The sequence below is a fragment of the Zonotrichia albicollis genome, chromosome 2 (genome assembly GCF_047830755.1).
Source record: "Zonotrichia albicollis isolate bZonAlb1 chromosome 2, bZonAlb1.hap1, whole genome shotgun sequence".
NCBI lineage: Eukaryota > Metazoa > Chordata > Aves > Passeriformes > Passerellidae > Zonotrichia > Zonotrichia albicollis.
The window spans coordinates 79,995,697-80,021,528 of record NC_133820.1 but is presented as its reverse complement, the minus strand read 5'-3'; the positions used below and the strand labels follow the sequence as shown (position 1 = coordinate 80,021,528).

Sequence of the window (25,832 nt, the reverse complement as noted above, 5' to 3'; positions counted from 1 at the left end):
TTTCCTTATTATATTAGGATGAAGATCAGACATATGCAGTCTTTCTCTGTAATGGGGTACCAAGGAGTTAATGGGTAACTGCAGGCTGCAAGGACTCTTTATATCAATTACTGAAAGCTAGACAAAATGTTGTATTGAACCAGGAAAAGGCAGAGAACATGTGAGATAAATGAAATTTTGCAGGAAATTACATTCAAGTGATTTTTTCCTTAGCTGTATTTAGGAGACAAGTAAACATTTTATTTTTTTCAACATTTGCTTAGAACAGAGCAGAAGGAAGGAAGGGGGGGGGGTGGTGTCTTGCACAGTCAACAAATTCAGGGGAGAGAATAATGAAGGAATGTCCTAGCCCTTGCTGTTGTCTTCGTTACTTGACTTTTTTTTTTTTTTCCCATACAGTTCAAACACACCAGCACACTTGCAAAAAGCTATTTTGTAGAAAGCTCCACGGGAGGAGTGCACAAATGGCTGGACTATGTGCATTAGTGGTTTTTATATTTAGCTTCTGCACACTTAAGCCAAGTAAAAGCATGTCTGTTTCTGCTTCCATAAAATTGTACTGCCTTTCTTAAGCCACATTTTGAAGGTATGTGACCTTCCTGTTCATTGTGAACCCACCCCCTTTATTTTTTACCTTCCCCCTTATAAGCCTTTGCACTCTATTTGAGCCCTTGAAGACACATTGCCTTGGTGAATTGATAACAAAGGTAGAGAGGTGATAAACTGGGGGAAGAATGTTTCTTTTTCCTGTTTGTCCTGTTTGAATGTATTATTACCCTCTTGGCTGTAGGTGTAAGGAGAGGGTAATTTCCACTCCTTTGCAGAGGCATGCAGGGTGGTTCTGTTAAGAGCTTGTGGGTACTAGAATAACTCAAAAATGTGTTGAGAGTCATTTGATCTACCTGCAGAGAAAAAATGCCATATCTCTGAAGAACCTCGACTAATGGCTGGGGACTGTGGGGGGGAAACACTTAAAACTGAGCAGTCTCTGTCCCCTCCAAGATTCTGTGGTTGCTCATGGTAGAGCTCCTTTTCCAGATGGATTTTTAATACAGTTACATACCTGCTGGCTGGGCTGATAACTTGCCAGGCATTCTCTTCATTTGGAAGCTGAATTGGTGCAGGTCAGTACCTGACCTGAGTGCCTTGACCTCAGCTTGCCTGGTATGCTGTAGCAGTGCTTCCTTCCTGAGACTCACCCATCTCGTTACTGGATTTGCTAGTCACTGTGAAATTTTGGCCAAATATTTCCTGTACTTTTGCTTTTTTTGCATGGTGGCCACACTCACTCATACAGATCTGCTTTTGGCTCTTGAGTGTGTGGTTAACCCACGAGGTGCTGTGGTTTAACCCCACCTGGCAGCCGAGCACCCCACAGCTGCTGGCTCAGTCCCCCTGCTGGGGGATAACAGGGTAATCAGAAGGGTAAAAAAGAGAAAACTCATGGGTGTAGATAAAGACAGTTCAGTAGGTAAAGCAGAAGCTGCACAGGCAAGCAAAGCTAACCAAGGAATTCATTCCCCACTTGCCAAGGACAGGCAGGTGTTCAGCCATCCCCAGGGATGCAGGGTCTCATCCTTTGTAGTGGTTACTTGGGAGGACAAACACCATCACTCCAACTGTTCCCCCAAGTTTAGAGACTGAGCATGATGTCATATGGTAGTGGATGTCCCTTGGGTTAGTTGGGATCAGCTGTCCCAACTGTCCCCTCCTAACTACTCATGCACCCCCAGCTCCCTCACTGGTGGGGTGGTGTGAGTAGCAGAAAAGGTCTTGGCTCTCTGTAAGAGCTGCTTAGCAACAAAAAACCCATCTCTACTGTTATTAACAATGTTTCCAGCACAAATCCAAACCAGCCCTTGCTAGCTCCTGTCGAGAAAAGGAATTATTCCCTAGCCAATAGGAGCACATGAGTCAGAAGGATGGTACTCTGCATTCCTGATACTCAGTCCTGGATGCTTGGAAAGACTTCCTGATTCTTGTTTCCAAGGCTTTTCTGGGAGAAGGTAGAGAGATGACCTGGCATTTAGTTGAGTTACTGGGAAATGTCTCTTAATTATGTATGGCTTTGTGTCACTGAGAAAATAAGGAAGCTGAGATGGCTGATCTTCTCCATGAAGGAAGGCTAATTTTAGTATTTTCCCTGAACTGCATTTACCTGCTATGGCTAATGACAAAGCTGCCCTGGTTCAAGAACCCTTTGTGTAAGTGCTATAGTTTCCAAATACTGTCAGCATTTACATTACAAATATTGTTATGTTTATATAAATTGGAAATTTCAATATTAGGTTTGCACTTCACATAATGAGCTTTGGAAAAGTAAGGAAAATTTATTATTTCATACAATAAGTCTCTGTGCTAGATAATAATTCCAGAGGATTTGTCCCAGCATCAGTCACCAGGTGGCAGTGCCACATACAGTCCTGCCTCACAGCAATCCTTTGACACCATGTCTGGCTTAAGGGTGCTTATGGGATAAGGACCTCTGGCTTCTTCCCCTCTGTAGTTTGATTTGGAACTATAAATTGATGTCACCATAACTTCCATCCCACTTCTTACATTATAGGGAAACAACTAACTTCTTTTTTTAATTATTATCTGTTGTGGTGTGTTGCAATATCCTGTTTTACCTTCTCCCTTCCCCCTCGCCCCTCGCTGAGTGTGCCCTGTCAATCAGGCTAACATACCAGCAAGGTGTCGTGTGATAGGTGTCCCTAGTCCCTTGAGACCCTGCCCCTTCACCTGGTTGGTGACTCACCTGTCCCCTCCCCTTCCCCTGTCCTGAGCTTAAAATGTTAATGAGACCATGCGGCCTCCATTCTGTTAGCAGCAGTGGCCCAGTGCAGACATCTCTGTACCCATGGAATAAACATCTGGCAACCTTCTAGCAGAATCCACTCTTTCTTTCTCTCCACCATCGCCAGAAGCTCTCTCTCCTGAGGAGAACGGAGTCCTGTCTTGTGCCCCGCTGCACTCTGCCGCCAGCCAAGGTATCTCTGGGGTAAAACACCGCAGTGCTGCCTGTGGCCCAGCAGCGAAGGTCAAAACTGGCCTAGGCACCATCTAACTGGTTATATTGGGATACATATTCCAATAATTATCGAGATGAGCACAAAGATTTCCAGTTACATAAACAACATTCAGCATTTTAATGATAACAGAATACACACCATACACTGCATATTTGCAGCAGTTTAAATCTGTAACTTAATTATACTAACATTTCTGCATTATGACTTGGTCTTCAAATAGTATCATATTGCATTTGGGGCCTGTTCTCATTTTACTCTTTTCCCTTTTTAGACATCTGTCAAGGAGATTTTTCTAGATTTGTATCTTGATAATAGAAAAAGTATTTGTATTTGTCTGTCCAAGGTTTTCATGCTGTTTGACCACTCTAAAATTCTTCCATATTCTGTTATGCAATCTAGTTATCAGTGTATTTGTGCCACATTTAGGAATACCACTGAAAGTGGCCTGGGTGCTGAATTCCCCTATGAATTACCTCTGAATCTGAAAAGTCATTTTCAGATAGTCTTGGTATTATTGAAGCTGAAAAGAATTTTTCTGTTCCCCATGAATGTCATCGCTGCTGAGCCTTGGTCAGTTTACAGGTGTTTGTAAAAAAAATATTCATCTGAGAGCTTGCCCAAATTAAAGCAACACAGGTTCCCTTCCCAGTGATGCTGCTGAGCAGGGAAGTCCTGGATGCTGCAGCCAGACACGAAGCTTGAGAATGGTACTGAAGTTTACATTTAAAATGAGGACTGTAATGCATGTCTGGCATGAATCACTGGTGTGCTGTGCCACACTGCTTCTCACAGTTGGGAGTGGGGGGAGATGAGAGATACTCAGCAGCCAACTGAGTCAAGACAACAGATGTCGATTTACCTAGGAGAGAGTCAAGGACGGTGAGAAAGAGGATTAAGGAGTTCCCATCTGCTCTTTTTTTTAATGTTAGCAGCTACACTGGCACCATTCTTGGTATTGTGTTGGGCCTGCTGGTGCCCTGCTGTTCACGCTAAGTTGTACCTTCTTTTACCACACATACAGTACAAAGTGGAGAAGCTGCAATAATACTTGAATACACTTGAAATCATAATGGTATTTGCATTTTCCTCTTGAAGAGACATTATTTGTGCCCTTTGGAGTATTGTAGCCTTTCAAAGCATCCTCTCTTCTGTGTTATTTCTGCACTCTAGCCCAGATTTGCAAACCTTTCTAGCCTGTGGTTCATCCTTTGTAATAATATATTTTGACATAATGTCAATGTTCTTTTTAACTTTGGCAATGATAAGAAATTCTGTTTTAGTTTCCATTGCTAGAGGACTGGAGCAGACCAGGATCCCTTCCCCACCACAAATGAGGGGTAGATGTAGCAGGCACTGTTAGGGAGAGAAGTAGACTCCAGTGGTCACAGTACTTCATCTCTTCTTCCTCCTTTCTTGTATGTGACTGTTACTGCAGTGGCTGGGGAATAGTGGAGAAGTAAATGGCTCATTTTTCACAAAAGAAATAATAGGGAATATGGAAGTTCTTGTTGCAGAAGTTGCTCTGTCTCCTGCAGTAGCTAGCTTTGCAGCTGATCTGAGCTGCTGACAGCTACTAAACTCAGTATTACCTCAACAACAGGGATTCTGGTAAGCTGATGTGATGCACTTTGGGGGGGCAGGAGACTTATTAAAAAACCCAAAACCAAAAACTCCAACAAATTTCAAATACTTCTGCATGGAAAGACGCTGTGATCACATAGGACTCCAGATTAAAACTTAGTTTTAAATAAAATGTGTTGTGGTTCGTCACTGGATTCAAAGTCTGCTGTGCTGGAAAGTTTCATGTGATGATTGTGATATGAAAAAATGACATAAGAAAAACTCTTTCCCCAGTCAAATTTCTCTTTGAAGAGAAGTATAATAATTTAATGAATGGTTTCTCTTAATCAGTGCTACATTAAATTGAATAACAATACACTGAACACAGACATAAAATGTGCCAGGTTGCTTTAAGTTCTAGAGATGTTTTTTTAAATTTCTAGCTAGGGATTATTCTCTTATGAACTTTGTTCATTCCAGTTCCTCTAAATCTGTTTTGGAGTAGGTCTTGTTGGCAGAACAAATTCAGTCTGTCATTTTGATCAAAAAAGATTAGTGCCATTTAAGAAGAAAACACTAAAACCAACCCACCTCTTATCAGATTAATTTTTCATCATTTTTATTGTTTAAAAATTGCAGCAATTGTCCTGTTATTGACATATCTCTGCAAGACCAATATGTCTTATTCAAAACTTTTGCATTACATTTCAAGCTATTGTAATCTTTATACATCCTGCAAAATATACAATTTTCATTATTTCTAATGAGGTTTTTTATGTACTTTAAAAGAGGCACCAGAGTTTGTCCAGCAGCTAAAGCTTAAAGCCCTGGTAATATGTCCAGTCTACTGAACTTTCTAGTACTTCAACTGTATTTCCAGAAGTTATTTCATTACAGTCATCAAATAAGACCAGGTAGTTTAAATTAATTAAATAGTTTTTAAAGTAAAAATGCTTGTATCTCAGATCTGAAAAAAAAAGGTGATCTGAAAGTAAAATAAAATATGACTAGTTTAAACTAAACCAATAAAGTAAATATGGAAATGGACTTTGAATTCCCAGACAGTTAAGTGAGCTCATTCTTAGGAAAGCAATTGAATCAGAAGCAATTCTAGCTTCAGGGCATATTACTGAAATAATAGTCCAAGGTGACTGAAGTTATGCATAAATTATGGGATTGTAAAGTCAAGCCTACAGCTCCTCTAATAACTTAATATATTTTCTGCAATTAAAATTGTGGCTAGAAAGCTTAAGGGGATGGATAATTACTAGCAATTAACAGTCTGATCATGTGAGATGCTGAGGTCTCTTTGCTGCTTAAGAAGTTACTGAGAGCTGTGGTTGCTTACCATTTTGCAGGTCTAAATCCTTTAACACTGAGTATGAACTGAAGACCCAGATATGACTATGAAAAGGCTGCTGTGGTGCCATGTGCAGAAAAAGCATGTATTAGCAAGGTATGGTCTTAGAGAACTAAGCATATTTCCTCTAATAAACAGAAAGAAAATACATTCTCTGTTCTATTTGGAAAAATAACCTTTACACATAGTACTCCACTGACAAGCATATCAAGCATATCAAATCCAAAATGTTCAGAGGCACTTAAGAGTTAGTTACCTTTATTTGTGTTTGGACACTTCAGTAATATGCCTTACTTAGGGAGATTTTGCATCTTATCTCTATGTTTGGAACAAAAAACAATGGCAAGTTATCAACAATTCAAAAAAGCCTGATTGGGTCTGTGGCTGGTTTCACTTGCAGGCCATGCTATGGCAGTTATTGTCCATAGTACTTTATGGACTTCATATCTTCCAATAGAGTGCTCCCTTTGGATTTTACAATTTTTTCAAGAAGCTTGGCCAAAGTTAATGCTAATGATAATAATGATAATAATAATAATAATAATAATAATAATAATAATAATAATAATAATAATAATAAAGGAATTGTTAAAAAAACTTTGGCTCCTCACCAGTGACTTCATCTGTCATATCTTTGGCATGGGTAGTGCATTTACACTTCTGTCTGGGATGATCTGGGGTGAAACTGTTCTTTCATCAAGAACAGACATATATTTTCAAAGCTCTGTGGATAAGGACTGTGGAAAGTTGCTTTCTTCTCTGTCCCAAAGTTTTTGATTCCTATTAACTGTCCGATGAGGATTATATATTTTATGCTAATTCCTAACTACATTGTGCAAATAATTATAGAAAGGTACTTTTGTTACCATTATAGTTCAAACACTAGAAATTACATGAGAAGCATGTCTGATGTCATGGACTAAGGAGCACTGTTCTCATTATGAGAGAAATTGGAATTTTTAACTTAAAGGTACATGAAATCTTACGACTGAAAAGAAATGAGGAGACCAACTTTAAGAAGAAAAGTTACATAACAAAAGAAATTACTTCCTACTCACCTCATTGTTAATGAGGTGAGGGGATAAAAAATGTTAGGCAGATTAAAGGATAAGAAATGATGAAGTAAATGGATAAAAGTAATGGACAGCTAAAAGGGATTATTACGAAGAATTGATTCATAGAGACTTAAAAAGCTGAAGCAAAAAGAAAGCAAGAAAACTTTGGATGAACATCTGAGAATTTGAAGATACTTAAAATATTAGTGGTAGCATTTATATAAATTAATTTTATCTTCTAAGGGATTTGTATAAAGAAATCAGTAATAAAAATAAATTAAGTCAAAATAACCAGATATCATACCATATTATGCAAATCGCCCAACAGAAGGAAAAACCAAATAGCTTTACAAAATAATCACAGTGGTGACAATTGCAGAGTTTCACATTCATTTTTCACATTTTAGAATTTCATTTCTACCTGATAATTTGCAGTAATTGAACTGCATCCCTATCAGCTGAAAATACATCTCTGTAACATCTTCAGGAGAAGATTTCTTGTTCCATTTGTATGATGCGAGAACATCAAGGCACCTGTAATAGCTTAAAAGATTTTTTTTTTGCTATTTTAATGTGTTTACATGATTGTCTCCAAGTTTCCTGATTATTATTAATTTATTGCCATAGCACCTAAAAGCCTAGGTGGCTGTCCACAAACTGGTTTTGATAGTTCATATACAAACATAAACCAGAAGGGATCTGGTAGTCCCAGAGATGGTGTTGGTAAGCAGCTGCAGGTATTCGGTGTGTGCAGCCTCCCCCTTAGGCTGCTTCATTGGAGTAATTTAATGTTTATCCCATCTGAAGCAATTGCAGAAGGATGCATGAGGGGGTTCTGCCGCTGTTCTAGGGCAAGCTCAGCGTTCAGTTCACTTCCCAGGTAGGTTAAATCGGTGTTTGTGCTCAGGTGACTGAGCTGCAGCTTCACGCTCTAGATGAATGGTCTAGCCAAGCGCAGCCAGAAGGGGCGAGCAGCCTCGCTGCTCCCTTCACCCCGAGCCGTCATTCCCGCTCCTTTTGTGCCAGCCGTGCTCTTTCTACAAGCGCTGTCACTTCAATTAGAGGCGGCTCACAGAACTGAACTGGCAGAAAAGGAGCAGCTCACTGCAGCATTAAACTCGTGCCAGCACTGCCAGAAAGCAAATAGCTCTTCTTCCAGGTGCACTGGTGAGAGGCTCACAAATTGTCATTCTGCAATGCTGTTGCACAAAATCTTAAATACCATTCCCAGCCAAAGGATTAATACTAACTGTGGAGTAAGGGAGAAGAAATTTTTTAGGTTTGTGATCCACAAAGTTTGGCCATTATATGTCTAATTACCCTGGTTGTAAAATCTGCTGCACAACAATGTAGTTCAGATGATCAAATATGAAAACAGTCAGTTTGGGAAAGCAAGTCCAGTCTGGCTTTGACTTGTACCACTGCAGTACATATTAAAGATGCTTCATTTTCATATGAACATATTCAGCCTGCAGAAGACTTTTTGCATTAGCTCCTCTCATGGCATCCTACAACCCTTAAGGGACATTGTAGGATGTCCCTTAAGAGTTGTAGGATGCTATGAGAGAATATATATTTGAGGTCTTACCAAACAACAATATTAAATTAAAATTTACAACCGATAAACCAGAATGCATAAACTAGATGGGTAAACTGGAAAAAAAAAAGAGCAAAATTGTTTGCCCAGGAAATGAGCAGAGTGGTTTGTAATAGTATGAAAATACTGCAGATGCGACAGTTTTTGGCAGTTCAGACTGCTGTGGGCTGTGACCTGAGCGCTACATGACCCTTCTCTGCACAAATAATCATGCAGTCTCAAATTACACAGAGCAGCTCTTCAGCTCAAGCTACAGATTTTTTTTTATTTGTAGGCAGGGTTAAAACGGTGGCCATAACAACGTGTACTGGGAGTTACCACCTCGGCTGCTACAGATTGGAACAGGGGGACAGTCGCTACAATTGGCAATTACCGAAAGGATACGGATGCTGTACGGCTGGCAAAGCCTTGTCCAGCTGCTTTCTCAGCTGGAGGAGGCTAGTTACTAACATCTACAGTATGTGGCGGATTTGTCGTTGACAAGAGATGTTATCGCGATAACGACGAGGAAAACCCCCCCGATTAAAAGCTGAAGGAGGAAACAAGCTTGGGGGGGGGGGGAAAGAGTTAAAATCAGCCGTAATGAAACTCTCGACTCAGCAGTGCGCGGCGGGAGGCTGCTGTAGGCACGGCCGCGGCGCGGCTGCTTCTCCTCGCAGGGGAGAACCAGCCGGGGCACAGGAGGCTGTGGGAGCGAAGCTGCCGCAGGCAGGAGGTGCCCCGGGACTCCGCTCCTTGCCGAGACCCTTCTCCCCAGCGACTCCTGACTCGTCTGACTCAAAACCAACTCAGACAGCGCTCGGGAGCTTCTGCGAACGGGGCGGGAAGGCGGGCCCGGCAGCCTCCCCACCTCCTCCTCCTCCTCCTCCTCTCCGCCGTTCGGAGACCTTCCTCCCCGTGCGGATCTCCTCCTCCTGCCTCTCCCTTCACGGCCAGCCACGCTGCGTGCCGCAGGCAGAGCCCAGCGTCCGCGGCCGCAGGGAGGCCGGCAGCACTGGGCAGAACCGGGAGCGGAGCGCACGTTGTGTTTTCCTTTGGGGCCCGGCTTGGCGGGGCCGTCCCGCCCCTGAGCAGGGGGTGGCCAGGTCTCGGAGCCCGCTCGGGGTGTAGCCCCGCCGCTCCGCCCCGGGGCGTTGAGGAGGAGGAGTGGGGTGTCTCGGCCGTCCGTCCCCGCCCCGCGGGCTGACCCCGCGCGGGCAGGCAGGAGGCGGCGCGGCGGCGGGGACGTGCCCGGCGGGATGCGCGTTTAGCGGCGGCCCCGGCCGAGCGCAGGCCCCGCCGGCTGCACCTGGCGCCGGGGTAAGCGGCAGCGGAGCCCCGCGTCCTGCGCCCGACACCCGCCATGGAGAAGCGAGGGGAGGGCGAGCCGCTCTCCCACCCCCTGGAGCCCGAGCCCGAGCCGCAGCCGACGCCGCCGGGGGAGAAGCGCTTCAGGTTGTGGTACGTGGGCTCGTCGTGCCTGGATAGGCGGACCACGCTGCCCATGCTGCCGTGGCTGGTGGCCGAGATCCGCCGCCGCGGCCAGCGGCAGGAGCCCTGCGGCGCCCCGGGCAGCGGGGTGCCGGCCCGCGAGGTGCTGCTGCTGCTGGGCTCGCCCACGCTGCGCTGCGTGCCCGCCGGCCCCGGCCCCGCCGCCGCCGCCGCCGGCCCCGGCCGCCCCGCCAGCCCCGCGCCCGCCGTCTTCATCTTCGAGCACAAGGCGCAGCACATCGCCCGCTTCATCCACAACAGCCACGACCTCACCTACTTCGCCTACCTGATCAAGGCGCAGCCCGACAACCCTGACTCCCCCATGGCCTGCCACGTCTTCCGGGCCACCGACCCCAACCAGGCGAGTGGGGGTAGCGGGCGGGGGCGCTCCCCGGGATCTCCCCGCTTGGCTCCTCTCCTCTCCTCGCCGGACGGGACCCCAGGCGCTCCGCAGCCGTGGAGGGGCCGGTGTGCCCGGGCGGGGCAGGGTGCTGCCTGTGGGGTACTGCGGGACCGCAGCCTCCGCACGCCCACCCGGGGCCGGCCGTGCCCGCCGGCCTCGTCCCGGTGTGCCCTTCCAGCTCAGGCGGCTGCAGCGCCCTTGGCTTCCGCGGAAAGGGAGGGTGGTGGGGACACAGAGCCCTGCCTGGCCATGGGGTGCGTTGCCAGCCCCTGCCAGGCCGGCGTATCAGCCTCTGCGGAACGCAGTGCCCGGCGACATGGGGCCCCTTTCTTCCCGGGCCGCCCTCCGTGGGGAGGCCTCGCATCCTGCAGCAGCTCGGTGCCAAGGGCACGGTTTGCTCCACGATCAGGATTTGTGTTAGAGCGTCCCAGCGGTGCTGTCAGTGCCGGGCGGGAATGGAATAGTGCAGGATGGTGCTTTTCCTCAGACCCCCGTGGTATACCGAAGCGATCGTTCGTGACCAGCGGGTCCTGTCGTGCTCACGGGTCATGCTAAGGACACCTGGCCGTGCTCAGGCATATGCAGTAGTGCTACAAACAAGGCTAGGTTTGGGTGGGGACATTTTTGATAAAGTGCCAACTGGAAAAAAAGACCTAACAGTAAGATTGTGTTTTCCTGACTATCTAGCCTTGGCTAACACATCAAATGTGCAGCAGACTTCTTTCTGATTTAGCATATGTGAGCAATAGTGGGTGGACAAGTCGGTTGGATAATCAATTTAGCAAGATGACAACAAGAAAAAGGCCTTTTGATAACAGTCCTTTGGTTGAGTAAGTCAGAATACCTTTTCCTCAGCTTTCACAAACTTTCCAACTTGCAGTTGGAAGTTAGCTAACTTACTGCATGTACTGAACAGCTCCTAGGGTTTCGTTGTTTGTTTGGGTTTTCTTAAATGGGGAGGGTGGGAAATATGAAGAAAACTACTGAAAATTTCTTGGTATATTAACCCTTTTATTTGAGGCAACACACTTCCAGAGAGAGCATGGAGGCATTTAGATTGCATTCATAGCTGTGGCTTAAGGACAGGCTTAGGACAGGCAGTATCCCAAGTGGAGGTAACTGTGCTTAACTTGTTGGCAACTGCTGTGGGTTCTGCTCTGCCAGGAGAGCACGCAGCAAGAGCGTGGAGGGGATCGTCTTCTGCCCGGGGAGGAGCCCAAATGTCCTTTTAGGAGTTTGGCAGTATGGACTGAGGCAAACTAAGGTTCATACTGTTGGCAGAAGATGCTGAATCAAATTTATTTCTGGGGTAGGTCTGTACTGGTACCATGGGTTTGTAAAACAATTTTACTTTAAGATAGTGAATCCCTAGTACTCCAGTGAATGTGTAAAGTACTACATAAATTTACATTTGGAAGGCTATTTCTGACTACAGCTCTATCCATATGGCTTTCCTTCTTTCCTCATGAGGAAAGTGCCCTTATGTGCATTGAATTAAATCAAACTGATACTGTAGGTTAAGTCTTCCTATTGAAAGAAGTTGTTAGTGTGAACATGTCTTGTTCAATTTTTAGTTATACTTGTTAAGATTTTTTTAAACTTTGTTATCATTAATAAAGAATATGTCCCTCCCAGGAGCATTACTCAGCACATGATTTTGAGCTACAGTGCGGGTAGTAAATGCAGAGCTAGCGATGTCATTTACAAGTGTCTGATTAACAGGCAGGTTTTATTAAGGTACCAAAAGGAAAAGGTGGATTCTTATCCCCACCTTCCTGCCCCCCACCCTGAGTTTTGTTATCAGTTTGCCCAGGCTTGGTTGGCTAAGCCTGTGCAGGTATCTAGCTGTTGGTCTGTGCTAAAGCCTAATCATGAGTGGGTGAAGTCAAGCAGCATGTTGCTAGCTCTAAAAGTCTTCTTTCTAAGCTCTTGTTTATTATAGAATTGATGTTGTCCTTGCATGCTTTCAAGATCTTTATGCACTTCTGTTTCATAGTGGTTATATGAGCCTTGTGTTGTGTATTAACTTAGAAAGTATTTTTCACAGCTGTTATTTTCAGACAATGTCATTTTCCATCTTCAGCTATAGTGACTTTCAGCCAGCGTAAGTTGGCACTGCTACTGAGAAAAGTGATCCTGTCTTCTTCAAGCCTCAACCCCTTGTTTCTTCCTCTCAGCTTTGTCCTTTTGGCAGCACAACTGTTTGTGCAGCCATACAGCAGACAGGATCTGGGAATTGACTGGTGTTAAACTTGCTTTCCCCTTACCTTCTCTGGAGTATTTCCAAACTGCTTCCCTCATTTGCAGCCCTAATGACTGTTTACATCAAGGGTTGGAGGCACCTGGTATCAGTGAGTGGCTAAGATGGGGAAGGGTCAGATAGCCTTTCCAGAAGCTCTAGAGAAGGTAATTTCCAGAGGAATTGTGGATACTCCATCCCTGGAATTGTTCAAGGTTGGTTAGGGCTTTGAGCAACCTGGTCTAGTGGAAGGTGTTCCCTGGCAGTGGGGGTGGAATTAGCTGGTCTGTAAGACCCCTTCCAAGCCAAACCATTCTATGATTCTGTGGAAGTTATGCTGACTTCAGGTTTGCCAGGGCAATGCCATGGTATTGTCCACTTTGGCAGTATTAAGTTCAGCAACATGCTAAGTAGCTCTGGAATGAAGGAAAGGTACAAGAGATGTCTTGGGGTCTCTGAGTTAGAAGACAGCTGGCCATAAGTGGATGTTAGTTATAAAAGTGAGACATTAATGATTGGCTTTTGTGGAACTAGTGCTACCATGATAATTCAAAAAACAATGTACTGAGAGTGAAAGTTTTGGCTTCAAGCCTGTAGCTTTGTCCACCAGCTGTACTGCACAAGGTTTACCTGCACATGCAATCCCTATGATCACAAAAAGGGCTGGTATTCATAGAAAAAAGCACTGCCTCTTGCCATTCTCTGCAAATTTCTTTACCAGATGACCAGTGAACAGCCAATGTAGTATGTGCACTGATGACATCAGGTGGGAAGATAACATCTTTTAATACTATTTGCTGTGACTGGAGAAAAATGAGAGTGAGCTAGCAGAATGAAACACCTTCATATTTTATTTGAAAGCCTGAAAATTCTAGGCAGAGCTGAAAAGTAGGAGCCAGCGGGGTGACTCTGTTCTGGAGTAGTGCTTTGGCAGCGTGTCAAACCCAGAGCTTGTTGGCATGGCAGTGGATGCTGAGATAGATTTTTTTGTGGGTATGTGTCTCTTTCTTTTGCTGTTTAATTACAAGGGGAGGCATCTGAAGCCATCTGACTGATGGAGATGGAAACAGAAATGTTTGCCCATTTTTTTCTCCCTTGGAACTTACTACAGTGTTTGCTGCTTCTTGTAACTGTCCAAAGCAGTAGCCAGCAGAAGTGGATAAGGGTTCTTGTCCATTTAGTGTTGCCTGGTACTTTCTGAGTAGCAGCCAGAGATTTGTTAGTTTGTGTTGCTGTCATATGAGAATGATCAAGTATGCACAGACTGTATGTAGACATCAAATGACGGCATTGTCTCATTTTATATTTGACAGATTTTTTTTTTTACAGTCCTGGGAACAGATTATTTTTTTAACCCAAAAGTTAGAATTTATAAATATGGCAGGCATACTCTTCTTGCAGCCACTGAGAAAAGGCTGTTTAATTAGTATTTTTAAGCTCAACTTTAACACATTTTTATCATTAAATACTGATTGTGTTCTATAAACCAGATTTTAATTGTGTGGAACAATCAATGCAGTTAAACAATTGCCTTGAGTTCCCTGTTCTCTGGGGGAGAGGTTTGTGGTATGATCTCTTTCTGCAGTTTTTTTTTTTTTATCATTATCATGCTGATCTAGATTGTGTGTTTCCTGCTTGAAACATGAATAAGCCTGTTTTGAGAGGATATTTTTTTTTAACCTGAACTGGCATCCTAAATCAAATTATACTTTACTTGATTCTTATTAGTGAAAATAGTTGTTTCCTCCAGTTATTTAAGAATTCATTTCATGCGTTTTGGTTTTCTCTTCTCAAACTTAAAAGCATGATGAAAATGTATTATTATAAGGTTTCAAAAGTAACCCAAGCTGGTTGTGGAAAAATGATGTTCAGGTGGCCAGACCTCAGTTGAATTTAGCTCTCGTGGGTATAATCTGTAGCTGTGTTAAGGGTCTAGGCTTCCTCAAGGTGAAACAGAAGTAATGGAGCCTTTTGGTGACAGTGTAAAGCTGTGATAAAAACTGGAGAGATGGAAACTTAGAGACAAGAGCCAGAGACAGCCCACTTGTCAGAAACACTTGTCTATTCCAAGAATGTGTTTCTTTTCTGTTGAATAATGTGTTTCAGTAAAGCAAGGATGTAAGACAATTGTTCTGGAAAAGCAAGACATGAGTACAAAGTCTAGTCAAAGGAGGCTTTTATGCTGTATGAATATCATGTTACATAAAGTTTCTTGCTGAAGAATGTAAGTTAGAAATGTTTGAAGAACTAAGTTTGTCAAGTTTACGTGCATATTTCTGTTGTCCTTTGATTATTATGTGATATAGGAGCACGAGCTTAATGGCAATGAAGTCAAGGTGTAGGAAGTACATACATACAGCATTGTTGAAATTCATACTAAGGTATTGCACAGGTTGAGTTGTCTGATAAGATGTGTTTTGAGTAGGTATAACAGACCTGACAAAATAGATATGCTCTAGGTTTTGAAGGATTCTGTAGCAAATGAGAGCTGACATTTGGTTGATAGCACAATTTGGTTGCAGAGGAAGGATTTTCCATGAGAAAGATAGGTTGTCTCAGTTTTTACCAAGAAAACAAGTCTTGGAGGGACCAAAAAAATGAAAGTTTTCTAAGTTCGTGTGGGTCAGAATTTCATTCATGGGTTGAGAAACTGAAAAGCGATGACTCAGAACAAAGCATGGATGTTAAGGGCTTGCAATGAATGCAGAATTGTTTGGTGAGCAGCCTTATTATCTCTAGCTTGCATGGGCAGCCTCAGATGAAAAGTCTTGCACTCCCTTTTTTGAAACTGAAAGTTGAGAGCTTAAAGTTTCATTTTTGATTGCCTTAATAGATTTGGCACTTTTTTTTCTGAAACTGAGACTACTTTTAATTTTAGGATTGTAGAGTTATCTTTAAATTTTGGTTTTGAACATCCTGCCCATAATATTTTTTTTCCTACATCTCAAACAGAATAAATAATAAAATTATTGAGTGTTTCTAAACGGTGGTGTGTAGCCTTTTTATTCCTGGCCAATGTTTAGGAAAGGAAAGATAATGGGTTTAAGTACCCTTGTCTGTCATGTTAGTAAAAAGAATTAATTCATTTTTCCTTTTGCAGTTCATGAAAACCACCCATTATTTGTGGAGTAGAAGCAATATATTTTCAAAAAGGCCAAATAAAATACATGAAATTATGTATTTCACTGAGAGTGGCTGTAGATGAACGGTGACCAGATGATAGGGCTGTCTTTAAGAAAGGAGATTGTGTGTATCTAAGAATACCAAATCAAGGCTTCTCTTCTGATTATTTGTTTCTAGGTTGGTTTTTTTTGGGGTTTTTTGTCCTGTCAATGCAGAGGCAGTTTCTTTTGAAAACAATTAAATAAAAATCTGACTTTAAAAAGATTTAGCTAGCATGTGTGTGTCGTCTCAATAAGGAGAGTCTGATTTTTAGGGGTGATGGAAATCTTTGACCAAGATGCTTGAAGGTGGTTGTTCATAAAAGTAAATTCTAGAGGAGATTTAATTTCTGAACAGCCATTATGAAATAGTGGTGTTCCTGATGCCTATCAATCTCTGCTCTTTGCTAAGGTTTGGTACAGCATTTGATGTGCACAGCTCACCGTTCCTTGGATCTCTTCCATGGATCTTCCCCATTTGGAGCTCCCTGATCTTGAGTTTCTCTGAGGTAAAGTGGTGAATAAATACCGCAGTGAATTGGGACCAGTTCAGAGATTGCTGTCTGCTCTGTAGGTCATGCAGATTTTCAGCAGTATTGGCATGGTCCCCTTGTGGTACCAGCTGTCCTCTGCCACCTGGTTTTGTTTCCTTTGTGGTTTCAGATACCATTTCAAGAGCAGGGCCAAGGAGGAGTTTATTTCCAATGTGGCTTTTGTCACGTATGCAAACTGTGCCATCTTCCACATTTGTATTATGCGCTGTTCTGAGGCACCTTTAGAGACCACAAGGAGATAAAAAGACCTGCAAGACCTTCAAGGGTAAAAATCTATTTGCAGAGGTCATTAAATAATGTGGTGTTTCCAGGGCTGCTGAAAACCAAATTTAAGGCAGTAAAGTGAAGTGATTTAGTTCAGAAATAGGCTCTGTGCTTTCCTGTTCTCTATCGCCTGTAATACAGTATCTGCCACCTTTCATTCTGACAAATACATACATCAAGACCACATGCAGTTACATGGGTTCCAAAATAGAGCATCACCAATGCAAGATAGCATATGATCATTTGACAAACAACTGTATTGTCCCTGGAGAGGTCAAAGTATAAAAAGACCATACTGAATGTCATAGGGCAGGATTAAAATATTCAGTGGTTACACCAGGGATGCAGGAACTATGTGACTTCCTATTTTGGGATTTGTTTTGAGTACCAGAGAACATGCATAAGTTTTGGATATGCCTGTTTTCATCCATGAACATGTTGAGGTTTTTTTACTCCTTTTCAAGTGTATTAATCAGGTGACATCTGGTAGATCAGTGAGATAACCAAATAAATATTCTTGATGGTCCTGTAGGTCTGAAATTACTCTGTTATTTCAGTCTTCCCCTTGGCATTGGTCAAAGGTAAACGTGTTTGTGCTGGATGGGTTTAGTTATGATAGTGTGTTTAAGACTTCAGAGAAAAGAACATGAAAACCCACACAAGCGACAAAACCACACACATTTGACTTAAGGGGCTTATTGCAGCCAATTAATTAGAGTCTTAAGTTTTATATTTTATAAAAGTTAATTATGTATCTTGGAAAATCCAGTTAATTTTTATTCCGAATTCAGTCACTCTCCACCAGTGCAAAGCCTATGGTTGTCTCAAGCCTCTTTCCCTTTCTTGCCTCTGCCTCTCTGTAGCAGCCACCCTGCTTGAAATGAGCAGCAACTGTGCCTTGCTGTTTGAGGCAAAGCCTGCTTAAAGCCATCCCTCTTAGGAGAAATGGGCTGCTTAGCCCCCCGCCCCCTCTCCCTGCTGCAGGGAATTAGGGCTCAGAGTGAGAAGTTAATTACTTGGTCCTCTTCTGGAGAGGGTGATGCTGCCTGGATTTCTGCTGCTCCCTTAGCAGACTCTTTCTGGAGGAAGAAAAAGGAAAAGCTTGGCACCAGCAAGACTATTAGGTATCATTTTACCTTCCCGAGATCAAGCTTTGTGTCTTGGCTTCAGCTGCAGTGCCTAAACATGGTTTTTATGTCCTTTTGTGTGGTTTTAGTTGAGTGAACTGAACAAAAACTTTCAGCATGTACCTCAAAGGCTGTCACAGCATGAATAGATAAGGTTGAAGGCATATAGTAAATATATGTATGATGTCTTAAATTTTCTGTTCAGAGCCTCAAAAAGATGTCATGAGCTTACAATTATGTAGTTGTCTTACAACCTCTTTCAGTTTGGATCATTTTAAGAGTGGCAAAATACTTCAGTTGAACCGCTGCAAAAAAGAAACACTTTTTTTTTCATTGTTAAATTTTTATTGGACCCCTAATGCTATTCAGAAACTCTGCTTGATGCTTTGGAGGAATTGTATCTATTCAACCTCATTTTCTGACTTTATAGGCTACTTGTAGTAAGTTTTCTTCATCTCTGTTCAGATCTGATTGCTTTCTCATGGAATCCATAACTTTCCTTTTTAAAATGATTTTATGTATTTGGAATTAGGCTTTTAAAACTAATATTTTCTAGAAATTTGGAAGGGTAATATGGTGAGGATTTTCTTCTGTATCTCTGGAACTGCTGAAGATAGGTAGGATTCTACAGTATTTGACACGTGGCACTTTTCTGAAGGATTAAATAAATTTAAAATGCAAACATGAAAGAGAGTGTTGTTCAAAGCCAGTGTGAAAGACTTGTAGAAGCTGTTGGATAAGATAAAACCAATACCATAGAAGTGTGGCTTTTTTCCAGCTCTATCATCTCTAGCTCTGTGGTTTCCCCTCTCCCATTTCAACTGACTTTAAAGGTATATTTCAGTCATGAAGTTCATTTTTGTATGTTGATAAACCTTAAAGAGCTTGCTCTGTTAAAGTGACTGGGGTTATGTTTTGTTTCATTACTCTTCTTGGCAGGAATATGTAGATCTGCACAGCACTGTTTAGAGATCCTTGATGCATTGAAAAACATGTTGAGGGAAGTCAGAATATTATCCTCCAGGGCACAGCAGTGACTGCCTTCCAGACTGTTCATGATTTTGTTTTTCCTAGCAAGATAAATAAATATTTATTTTTTTAGAATGCTGATGTTAAATATATTTCATGTATTGTGTGACACAGATGTGGATTTCCTGTTATGTTAATTCAGAAAAAGGGCAAAAAGCTGCAATGTCCCAGGAACTTTGGGAATAGTCAGTGGTCTGTGGGTTCTTAAGTATTTCTGAAATAGAGTAAATACTCAGTAACAGAGCAGTGAAAGACCAGGACGTGCAGTGCTAACTTGTTGAAGCATATTTTTATGTGCCTGTTCATGGTTTGTTTTTGGCTTTGGCTTGATTATTCCTAACAACTCCATCTCAAGTTACGGTAAGATTTCTAAATAAAAATAGAGTAGGCTAATGTATATTTAACAGTGCTGTATTTGCCAGGGAGGAACCAGTTGCTGGCTTGCTGTTTGGCTGAAGGGCAGAAATGAAGCATCACACCAACTCCAGCTAAAGCCCGTGCTAAAAGCTGATGTTTGACCTTCAGGTGCCATACAAATGCAAAGGTCTGCAATTGCTGCCTGCCCAGCTCTGTCACAGCGTGCAAAATTACAGCCTTGGTAGTCCGAGGTGAAAAAACTCATTCCTGCTTGTGTGCAAATTAGAACGGGAAGAGATTGTGTGTATGACCTGCTGCTGTACTTGGCAATGAAAACAAATACCAGACTGCCCTCCGGGTCATGGCACTTCTGTGGCAATTAAGCAGTTAGGTCAAAAATTGCCAAACAATTTACTGTAAGTGTACTCTACAAAAATGAAAAACCAAGGACATAATTTAAGATCCTGAAATGCTGTTCTGATGTGCAAATCCCATAATGACTGATAAGAGAGCTTTCTGTGAAAAATACTGCTCTTTATGTAAAATTTGGTTTAAGTTTTTGTACGAGACTTTTTTTTTTTATGGAGAACAATTTAAAACAAGTATCCCTTTTGTAGACAACACTTCTGGCCTGACTTTGTGGTCGTACTCACTGAGGGCTGCAATTTTCTGTGCAGCATGACTGCAAACTTTAGCAGTATGAAAAATAACTTGCAAAGAGGATATACTTTTTTTGTAAACCAACTACATTATAAATAGACACAAGATGTTGGCTTTTCTTCTGCAGCAGTTTTTTGGGTGAACCTTGCCAAAAGAAAATCAAGTGAGCCTTTCAGTAGGAGTAACACGCCATACTTCTATTTAAATTATTCATGGAGAAACACACCCAGATTATCCATGGCATATGTGTGCATATATTCAGATTTACCCTTGAGAAAATTTGCTGACCTAAACATGGGAGCCGAGTAGGAGCAAGGCAACATGATTAAAGCCAGCTGAGAAGGAGTGGGTTTACATCCTGGCACTGTGCCTTGGATTCCCTCTCTGCTTAATGCTAGGGAGAACTAAAAATAATATCTGCAGTTTAGTGGGGTAGTGTGAAGTTTACAAAATGAATAGGTTTTTTCCATAGTGACCTTCTGTCTGCTGAAATCACCACAAAAGGTGATATTAAGAAAAATAAATTAAAAAATACATACAGAGAGCTATCAATCTGTATAAATGGTGTGGAGTTTTTTAGGGAACTTTGTTTTGCTTTGTTCAGTGTGTATGTTGTCCTTAAAATATACAGCATTACAGTTGGGAGTGTAGAGGAACATAGAGGCCAGCCCAGACTGCTAGGTTTGCTTGATTTTTGTGTTTCTTTACGCAACCAAGTGTTTTGTTTCTGTATGATTGCTCACTGTTCTGCATTTCATCTGTTTTACTTGAAATTGTAGCCTTGCTGGTTGTAGTTGTATGGAAGTTTGAAAAGGGAACTTCATGTTTAGTGAAAATTAGAGGTTAAACCCCATTTTTAACAACACCATCAGTAGTAAGCTGACCAGGAGCTTAGCTTTGGAGCCATTTTATTTCTTATCTTTTCTTATTTTTGAGATTTGATAACATATTTGATATGCTTCTGCTCTGAGTTCTCACATGACCACCATAAAAAGATTAGATTTTGAGAAGATAATTAATTCTTTATTCCTCCAGCACAACAGACTGGATGCTTTAGGATGTTACTTCTAGAAGTGTCAGCCTCAGCAAGGCAGGGATTTATATGTACATGCTGCTGTTTATTACCTATCGAGTAACAAATCTGCAAGACTCACATTATTATCTGGATTATCACAAGCTTTCCTATTATGCTAAATTTGAAGTATCAAAATGAAATGTTGCAGTCCTTTTTCACTGTTTGCCAATCCTGTCTCTAACAGTGGAAATTCTTATAGCTGTTTGGTCCTGTTGTTAGGTTTGCAATTCTACTGTCAGACTTTCTAGACCTAGTTTACCATCACCTAAAAACTGGCAGAGTTCCGCCAGCTTTGACACTCATTTTGCAGATTTTAAAATTCTTACCACAGCCCTGTGGCAAGCTCAGAATATTCTGTGGAATGCCACAGGTTGTTGCTGTCCTTGTGGAAGCACAGCACCCAGCCCTGTCCTGGGCTAGTCTGTTAGAAATAAAGAGTAGGGTTAACAGTGTCCTTTTACACAGGTCAGTTAATTCACTCCTGCATACTGCTGCCACGTGGGCTCCCCAGCCAGGGCACAGGGAGCACTATATATGAATTGTGATGGATCACTGCTCCTGGAAGGGCTGTGGTTATGCACCCACAAGAGCCCTGCATGAAACTATGCAGGGTCTGCTTCATGCTTTCATCCCTGTTTAATTGCTTTGGGTTGGTTTCAGGGGACTATTCAGTGAACAACTTAAGACTGTCTAGAGGGCCTGCTCTGAAATAGGATCCAAGGCACACAAATCATTGTCTGGATTGCAGGGTTTTCCTGCAGGATCACTAGCTGCTAGAAGATCATACTACTTCACTACTCTGTTACTGCTTTAAGTGTCATTCTACTAACAAATATAGCAGTCTCTTACTACTACTGTGTCATAAAAGTAATACTCTGGATGTTTTTTTGTTTCTGCCAGTACTGTTCCTATTAAAATGTCACAATATCTTTCAGCTCAATTGAATAAACAGGTGAGTAAGGATGTGATAGGTTTCTAATTCAGTTTCAGCATGGGTTGCTATTGTCATTTGGAACATTGCAGAGATCTAAGAAAACACCAACTCTACATGCCAGTAGAAGTTTGCATAGCTCTGTGGTATGCACCCAGAGTGTTCTTCCAGGGAAGCACACTTACTGAAGGGGTGTTTTCTCTAGTTGACACCTGTGAGTGGTCACAGTGTAGGTAGGATTGGGAACCCCACATGAAGGTAATGGGGAATCTGGTACAGAAATCAGAGCTGCCCACAGAACAGTGAAGAACACAGATCCCTTTGTGATTGCCAACAGATGCATCACTTTTCAAATTTTTGGGCTTTTCCAGTTGTCTTACTCTATGTATGTAGAAGATAACTGCTTATTATTTTCTTATGTCGTATCTCTTGATCCTCTGATTCTCTCATCTCCTTGAAAGTGTCCCAGTCCAGGATTATAATCTTTGGGTTTTGAAGGAGTTGTTGGTACTGCATGCAGTACTCTGAATCATGAAGAGTCATGATTCTGACCATAGGGGAAAACAGATAATAATCCCTTTAACCCTGCCGCTTCCCACAAGCTGCTTGCCTCAAGTTAAAATTTGAGTTTTAAACTTGAAAGTAAAAAAAGCAGTCATTCATTCTTTTGATTGCTTGCTGCCAGAAGCTGAGCATTTCAGATACAGCTACCAGGAGTATAAAAGTTTTAACTTTATTCCTATTCATATTTCTTCTTTCAAGTTCCACATTTTAGAAGTATCACCAAGAGTTGCTTTTTTTTTTTGTTTAGTTGATATTAAACAATATCAATTATTGTTTTTTAAGTGTAAGTTCTGGTAGCAGCTGTTTATTGAATAGAAACTTGAACAAAAATGTGAAAGTAATAATGCATGGTGGTAATTTCAATTTTAATAGAGCTGTTCTAATGTTTTTACTTGCTCAAAGTTCCTTTGCATTTGAAGTTTAGTTTCACCTTCATACCCTTTTTTTAAAACACATGACCTGGCACAAATTTATTTTTAAGTTGTACTGCCAGTGGCTAATGGGAGGTGAAAGCTGGTCTCCTCAGTGACCAACACAAATGTATTCTGTTTCAGAAGGAAGGTATGAGTAACAAAAAACCTCAAACAGATAAAAAACCACAGCCTGTACTGCAGAGGGAATGGATGGTGTGCTGTATGGTAAAAGTCTGTAATATTAGCAAAATAACTCCTGGGGCCTAATATGAACAGCTGAGTCATTTATAGCTGGTAGAGGGACAAATTGCTGCTGAGGGATGTTTGTTATTGCATGGCTGCTGCTAGAGCTGGTGGATTGCCTGCTTAAGAGCAAAGTAAACTTGAACCTGGTAAAAAGTGCTGTGAAAAGTACACTCCAGATAAGCATGCTTTAATCTCTGGAACATTTAATTGGTTCAACACCATTTTCTAGTGCCTCAGGTTTTCAAATGTGCAAACATATTTATTACGTTTACATAATTATCAATTTCTAATTTATTCTTCTCTGTCAATCCACTGATAATAGTAGGGGAGAACACATTCTCTTGTACTATTAATATAGATAGGGTTCATATATCAAATTATGGAGTTAATACCTGTCCTTGAAAGTCTCCTGACTATTATTTCTCTGCTTCTTAATGCAGTACCAGGCTGCTACTGTAGGTCCCCATGCTGATGATCATGTCTATCTAGTGAGGTTTGAATGTGTTTAATATGAGCCTCAGAGTATGCAACTATGTAAAATTAATCCTCTCAAAAATTGATATTCAGTTTATCTCTGAATGTCATGTCCATTGGTAGATTGTTTTGACAGATTACTTAATTAATTGTAAAATAAAGAGGGCTTCTACCCTCCTTAATATTTCCTTTGCCTCCCAGCTGCTTTTTTACAAGCAAAACTGAGCATCAAGAATAATTGCAAGCCCCTGCCCTAGTGCACCGTGGCAAAGGGTGAGTAGGTATAGTTTTTAACAATCCTTTAGCTCTCTCACTGGTCTTAAAGAAGCTGGCAAATTGGTGGCACTTGAAACAACACATTACAAAATTTCAGAGTGCCATTTTGGAGAGAACAGCAACATAGGTTAAAGCTGAGGGCAAAAGTAGGGCAATTGCCCTGCTCCATGGGGGAATAGTAATGCTTCCATGGCAGCCTGCTGGAGGAATGATTAGTGGCCAGTCATAGGAGAGGGAAGCTTTTAGTGTCCTGTATGATAATCAGGCTCCTGAATAATTAACCAGTGACTCTGACAAATACACTCCTCCCGTTTTTCTCGAATCTTGTTATTTCTAACACTAAGCACAGTTAGTTGCAGGTTTGCTTACAGAGCTGTAGCACTGCAGGTACAAGTTTACAATATGAGTAACTATCTGAATACCTTCCTGGGCCTCCTACCCCGTTATTCATGTGACCATTTGTCTGTATACTTTGAATAACATAAAGGCAAAACCCTCAAACAGCAGTAATTTTTTCAAGTATATTACATCTAGCCACTCATGGATTTAAGTCCAACAGAGAACCATGTCCCCTGTCTTCTGACCAGGTAGCTCAGAGTGCTCTGATACCTCTTTGTTACCCAGTAGCTTCTTCCTGATAACCTGGACGGTCTCAGCCTGTAGTCCCAGCATTAATGACAGAGTACATCAGTGCATACCTCTTGCTTCAGCCTCCAGAGTATAAACTAGCAGATGGTGTTGGCTAAGAGAAGAGGGGACTTTAACTACCTCAAAATTACTCATTAAAAGATGCTGTTGCATGAAAATGTTTTTGAATAGCTCAAGCATGGAAATTCCATTCATAAAAGCATTATTTTTTTGTGCCCCAGGAATAGGTTGGAAATATTTTTTTAATTATTAGACTAGATGTAGTTTTTTTAGAGATGAGTAAACTAAATAAAAAAAGGTACTGATGGAGGTGGGTTGACTTTATGTGCAGAATGCTTATTAGGACTATAAACAAGATCAGTTATTTTCAAGAATAGATTGAGTCACTGGCAATTTTTAATAGTCCAGATTAACAAAAATGCCTATTTCATGTCTTTGATGAGATTTAATGCTTGTATATTTCTCCAGCTTTTCAGTGAAGGATGATTGTGTCTCAGTAAAATTTCCCTCAGCTTCTACTATAATTACATTTTCTCAAGCGTAAGTGGCTTTCACTTTGCTGTTTCAGAGTCTAAGTATCTAATGTTTGTGTTGCATCTTTCTCTGTGTATCCTAAGAATTCCCACACATAGTGGTATAAAGCAAAAACATCCATGCCTGCAAAAAATGATCCATGGTAACACTTGGACCTTGTGAAGTAATTTGGATGTCTGCAAGCAGAAGTGAAGTTTTTGCAGCTTGTTCTGCAGTTTCACTTAAAGGAATCTGAAACTGTGGTGCTGATGGCTGCTTTGAAGAACGCCAGTCCTGTTTCTGCAAACATTGAATTCCTGTCTGTGGGACTGATCGTCTTTAAATGTCCAGCTCTCTCTATTGCATTGATAAATTCCATTTCTTTAAGCCCTTCCTTCTAGATCCCCTGCTGAGAACATGGGATCCTATCTATAATTTCTAGTAAAGGGCCTTACTACTCCAGGTTGTTTCCCAGCTTGTAAACACCCTTTGTCTGTGGCCTTGCAGTCCTGCCGCCGCCTTGTGAGCTGCAGTTCCTGGTTGAACACAATTGCCCAGTGTTACAGCTGGGCTGGCACAAAAATGCCAATTATCACACAGAACTACATTATTCTGCTGATTTTACATGCTTAAATACTTACAAGTGGTGAGTCTTTCCAAGCTGATTTCTAAAGGCACAGGCCTTTCAGGTGTTCTTGGACAACTCTGGCTGACTTCAGGGACTTGGCTTGTTTAAGAATATTCTTGAAATTGGCTGCAAGCCCAATATTTGACTGGGTAGGTTAATCTGAGTAGCACTATGGTTAGGTCTTGTTTCCAGATGA

The 25,832-nt window shown here is 41.8% G+C and overlaps 1 protein-coding gene across 5 annotated transcripts in view; it reads left to right on the top strand.

The window, feature by feature from the left end:
- Nucleotides 1-25,832, top strand: part of TBC1D4 (TBC1 domain family member 4) — a 112,651-nt gene that overhangs the window by 2,807 nt on the left and 84,012 nt on the right. Inside the window, exon 2 of one of the 5 annotated variants that reach the window (XM_074535533.1) lies at nucleotides 16,290-16,386. The exons of 1 other annotated variant lie outside the window; for it this stretch is intronic. Coding sequence is in view for 2 of the 4 variants with exons in the window: in XM_014267390.3 (XP_014122865.2) it covers nucleotides 9,947-10,435 (489 nt within the window). In the remaining 2 variants the exon portion in view is untranslated. Of the gene's footprint in view, nucleotides 1-9,450; nucleotides 10,436-16,289; nucleotides 16,387-25,832 lie in introns of those variants that run through there. 3 more of the 5 variants (XM_014267390.3, XM_014267392.3, XM_074535532.1) reach the window with 3 other exon arrangements.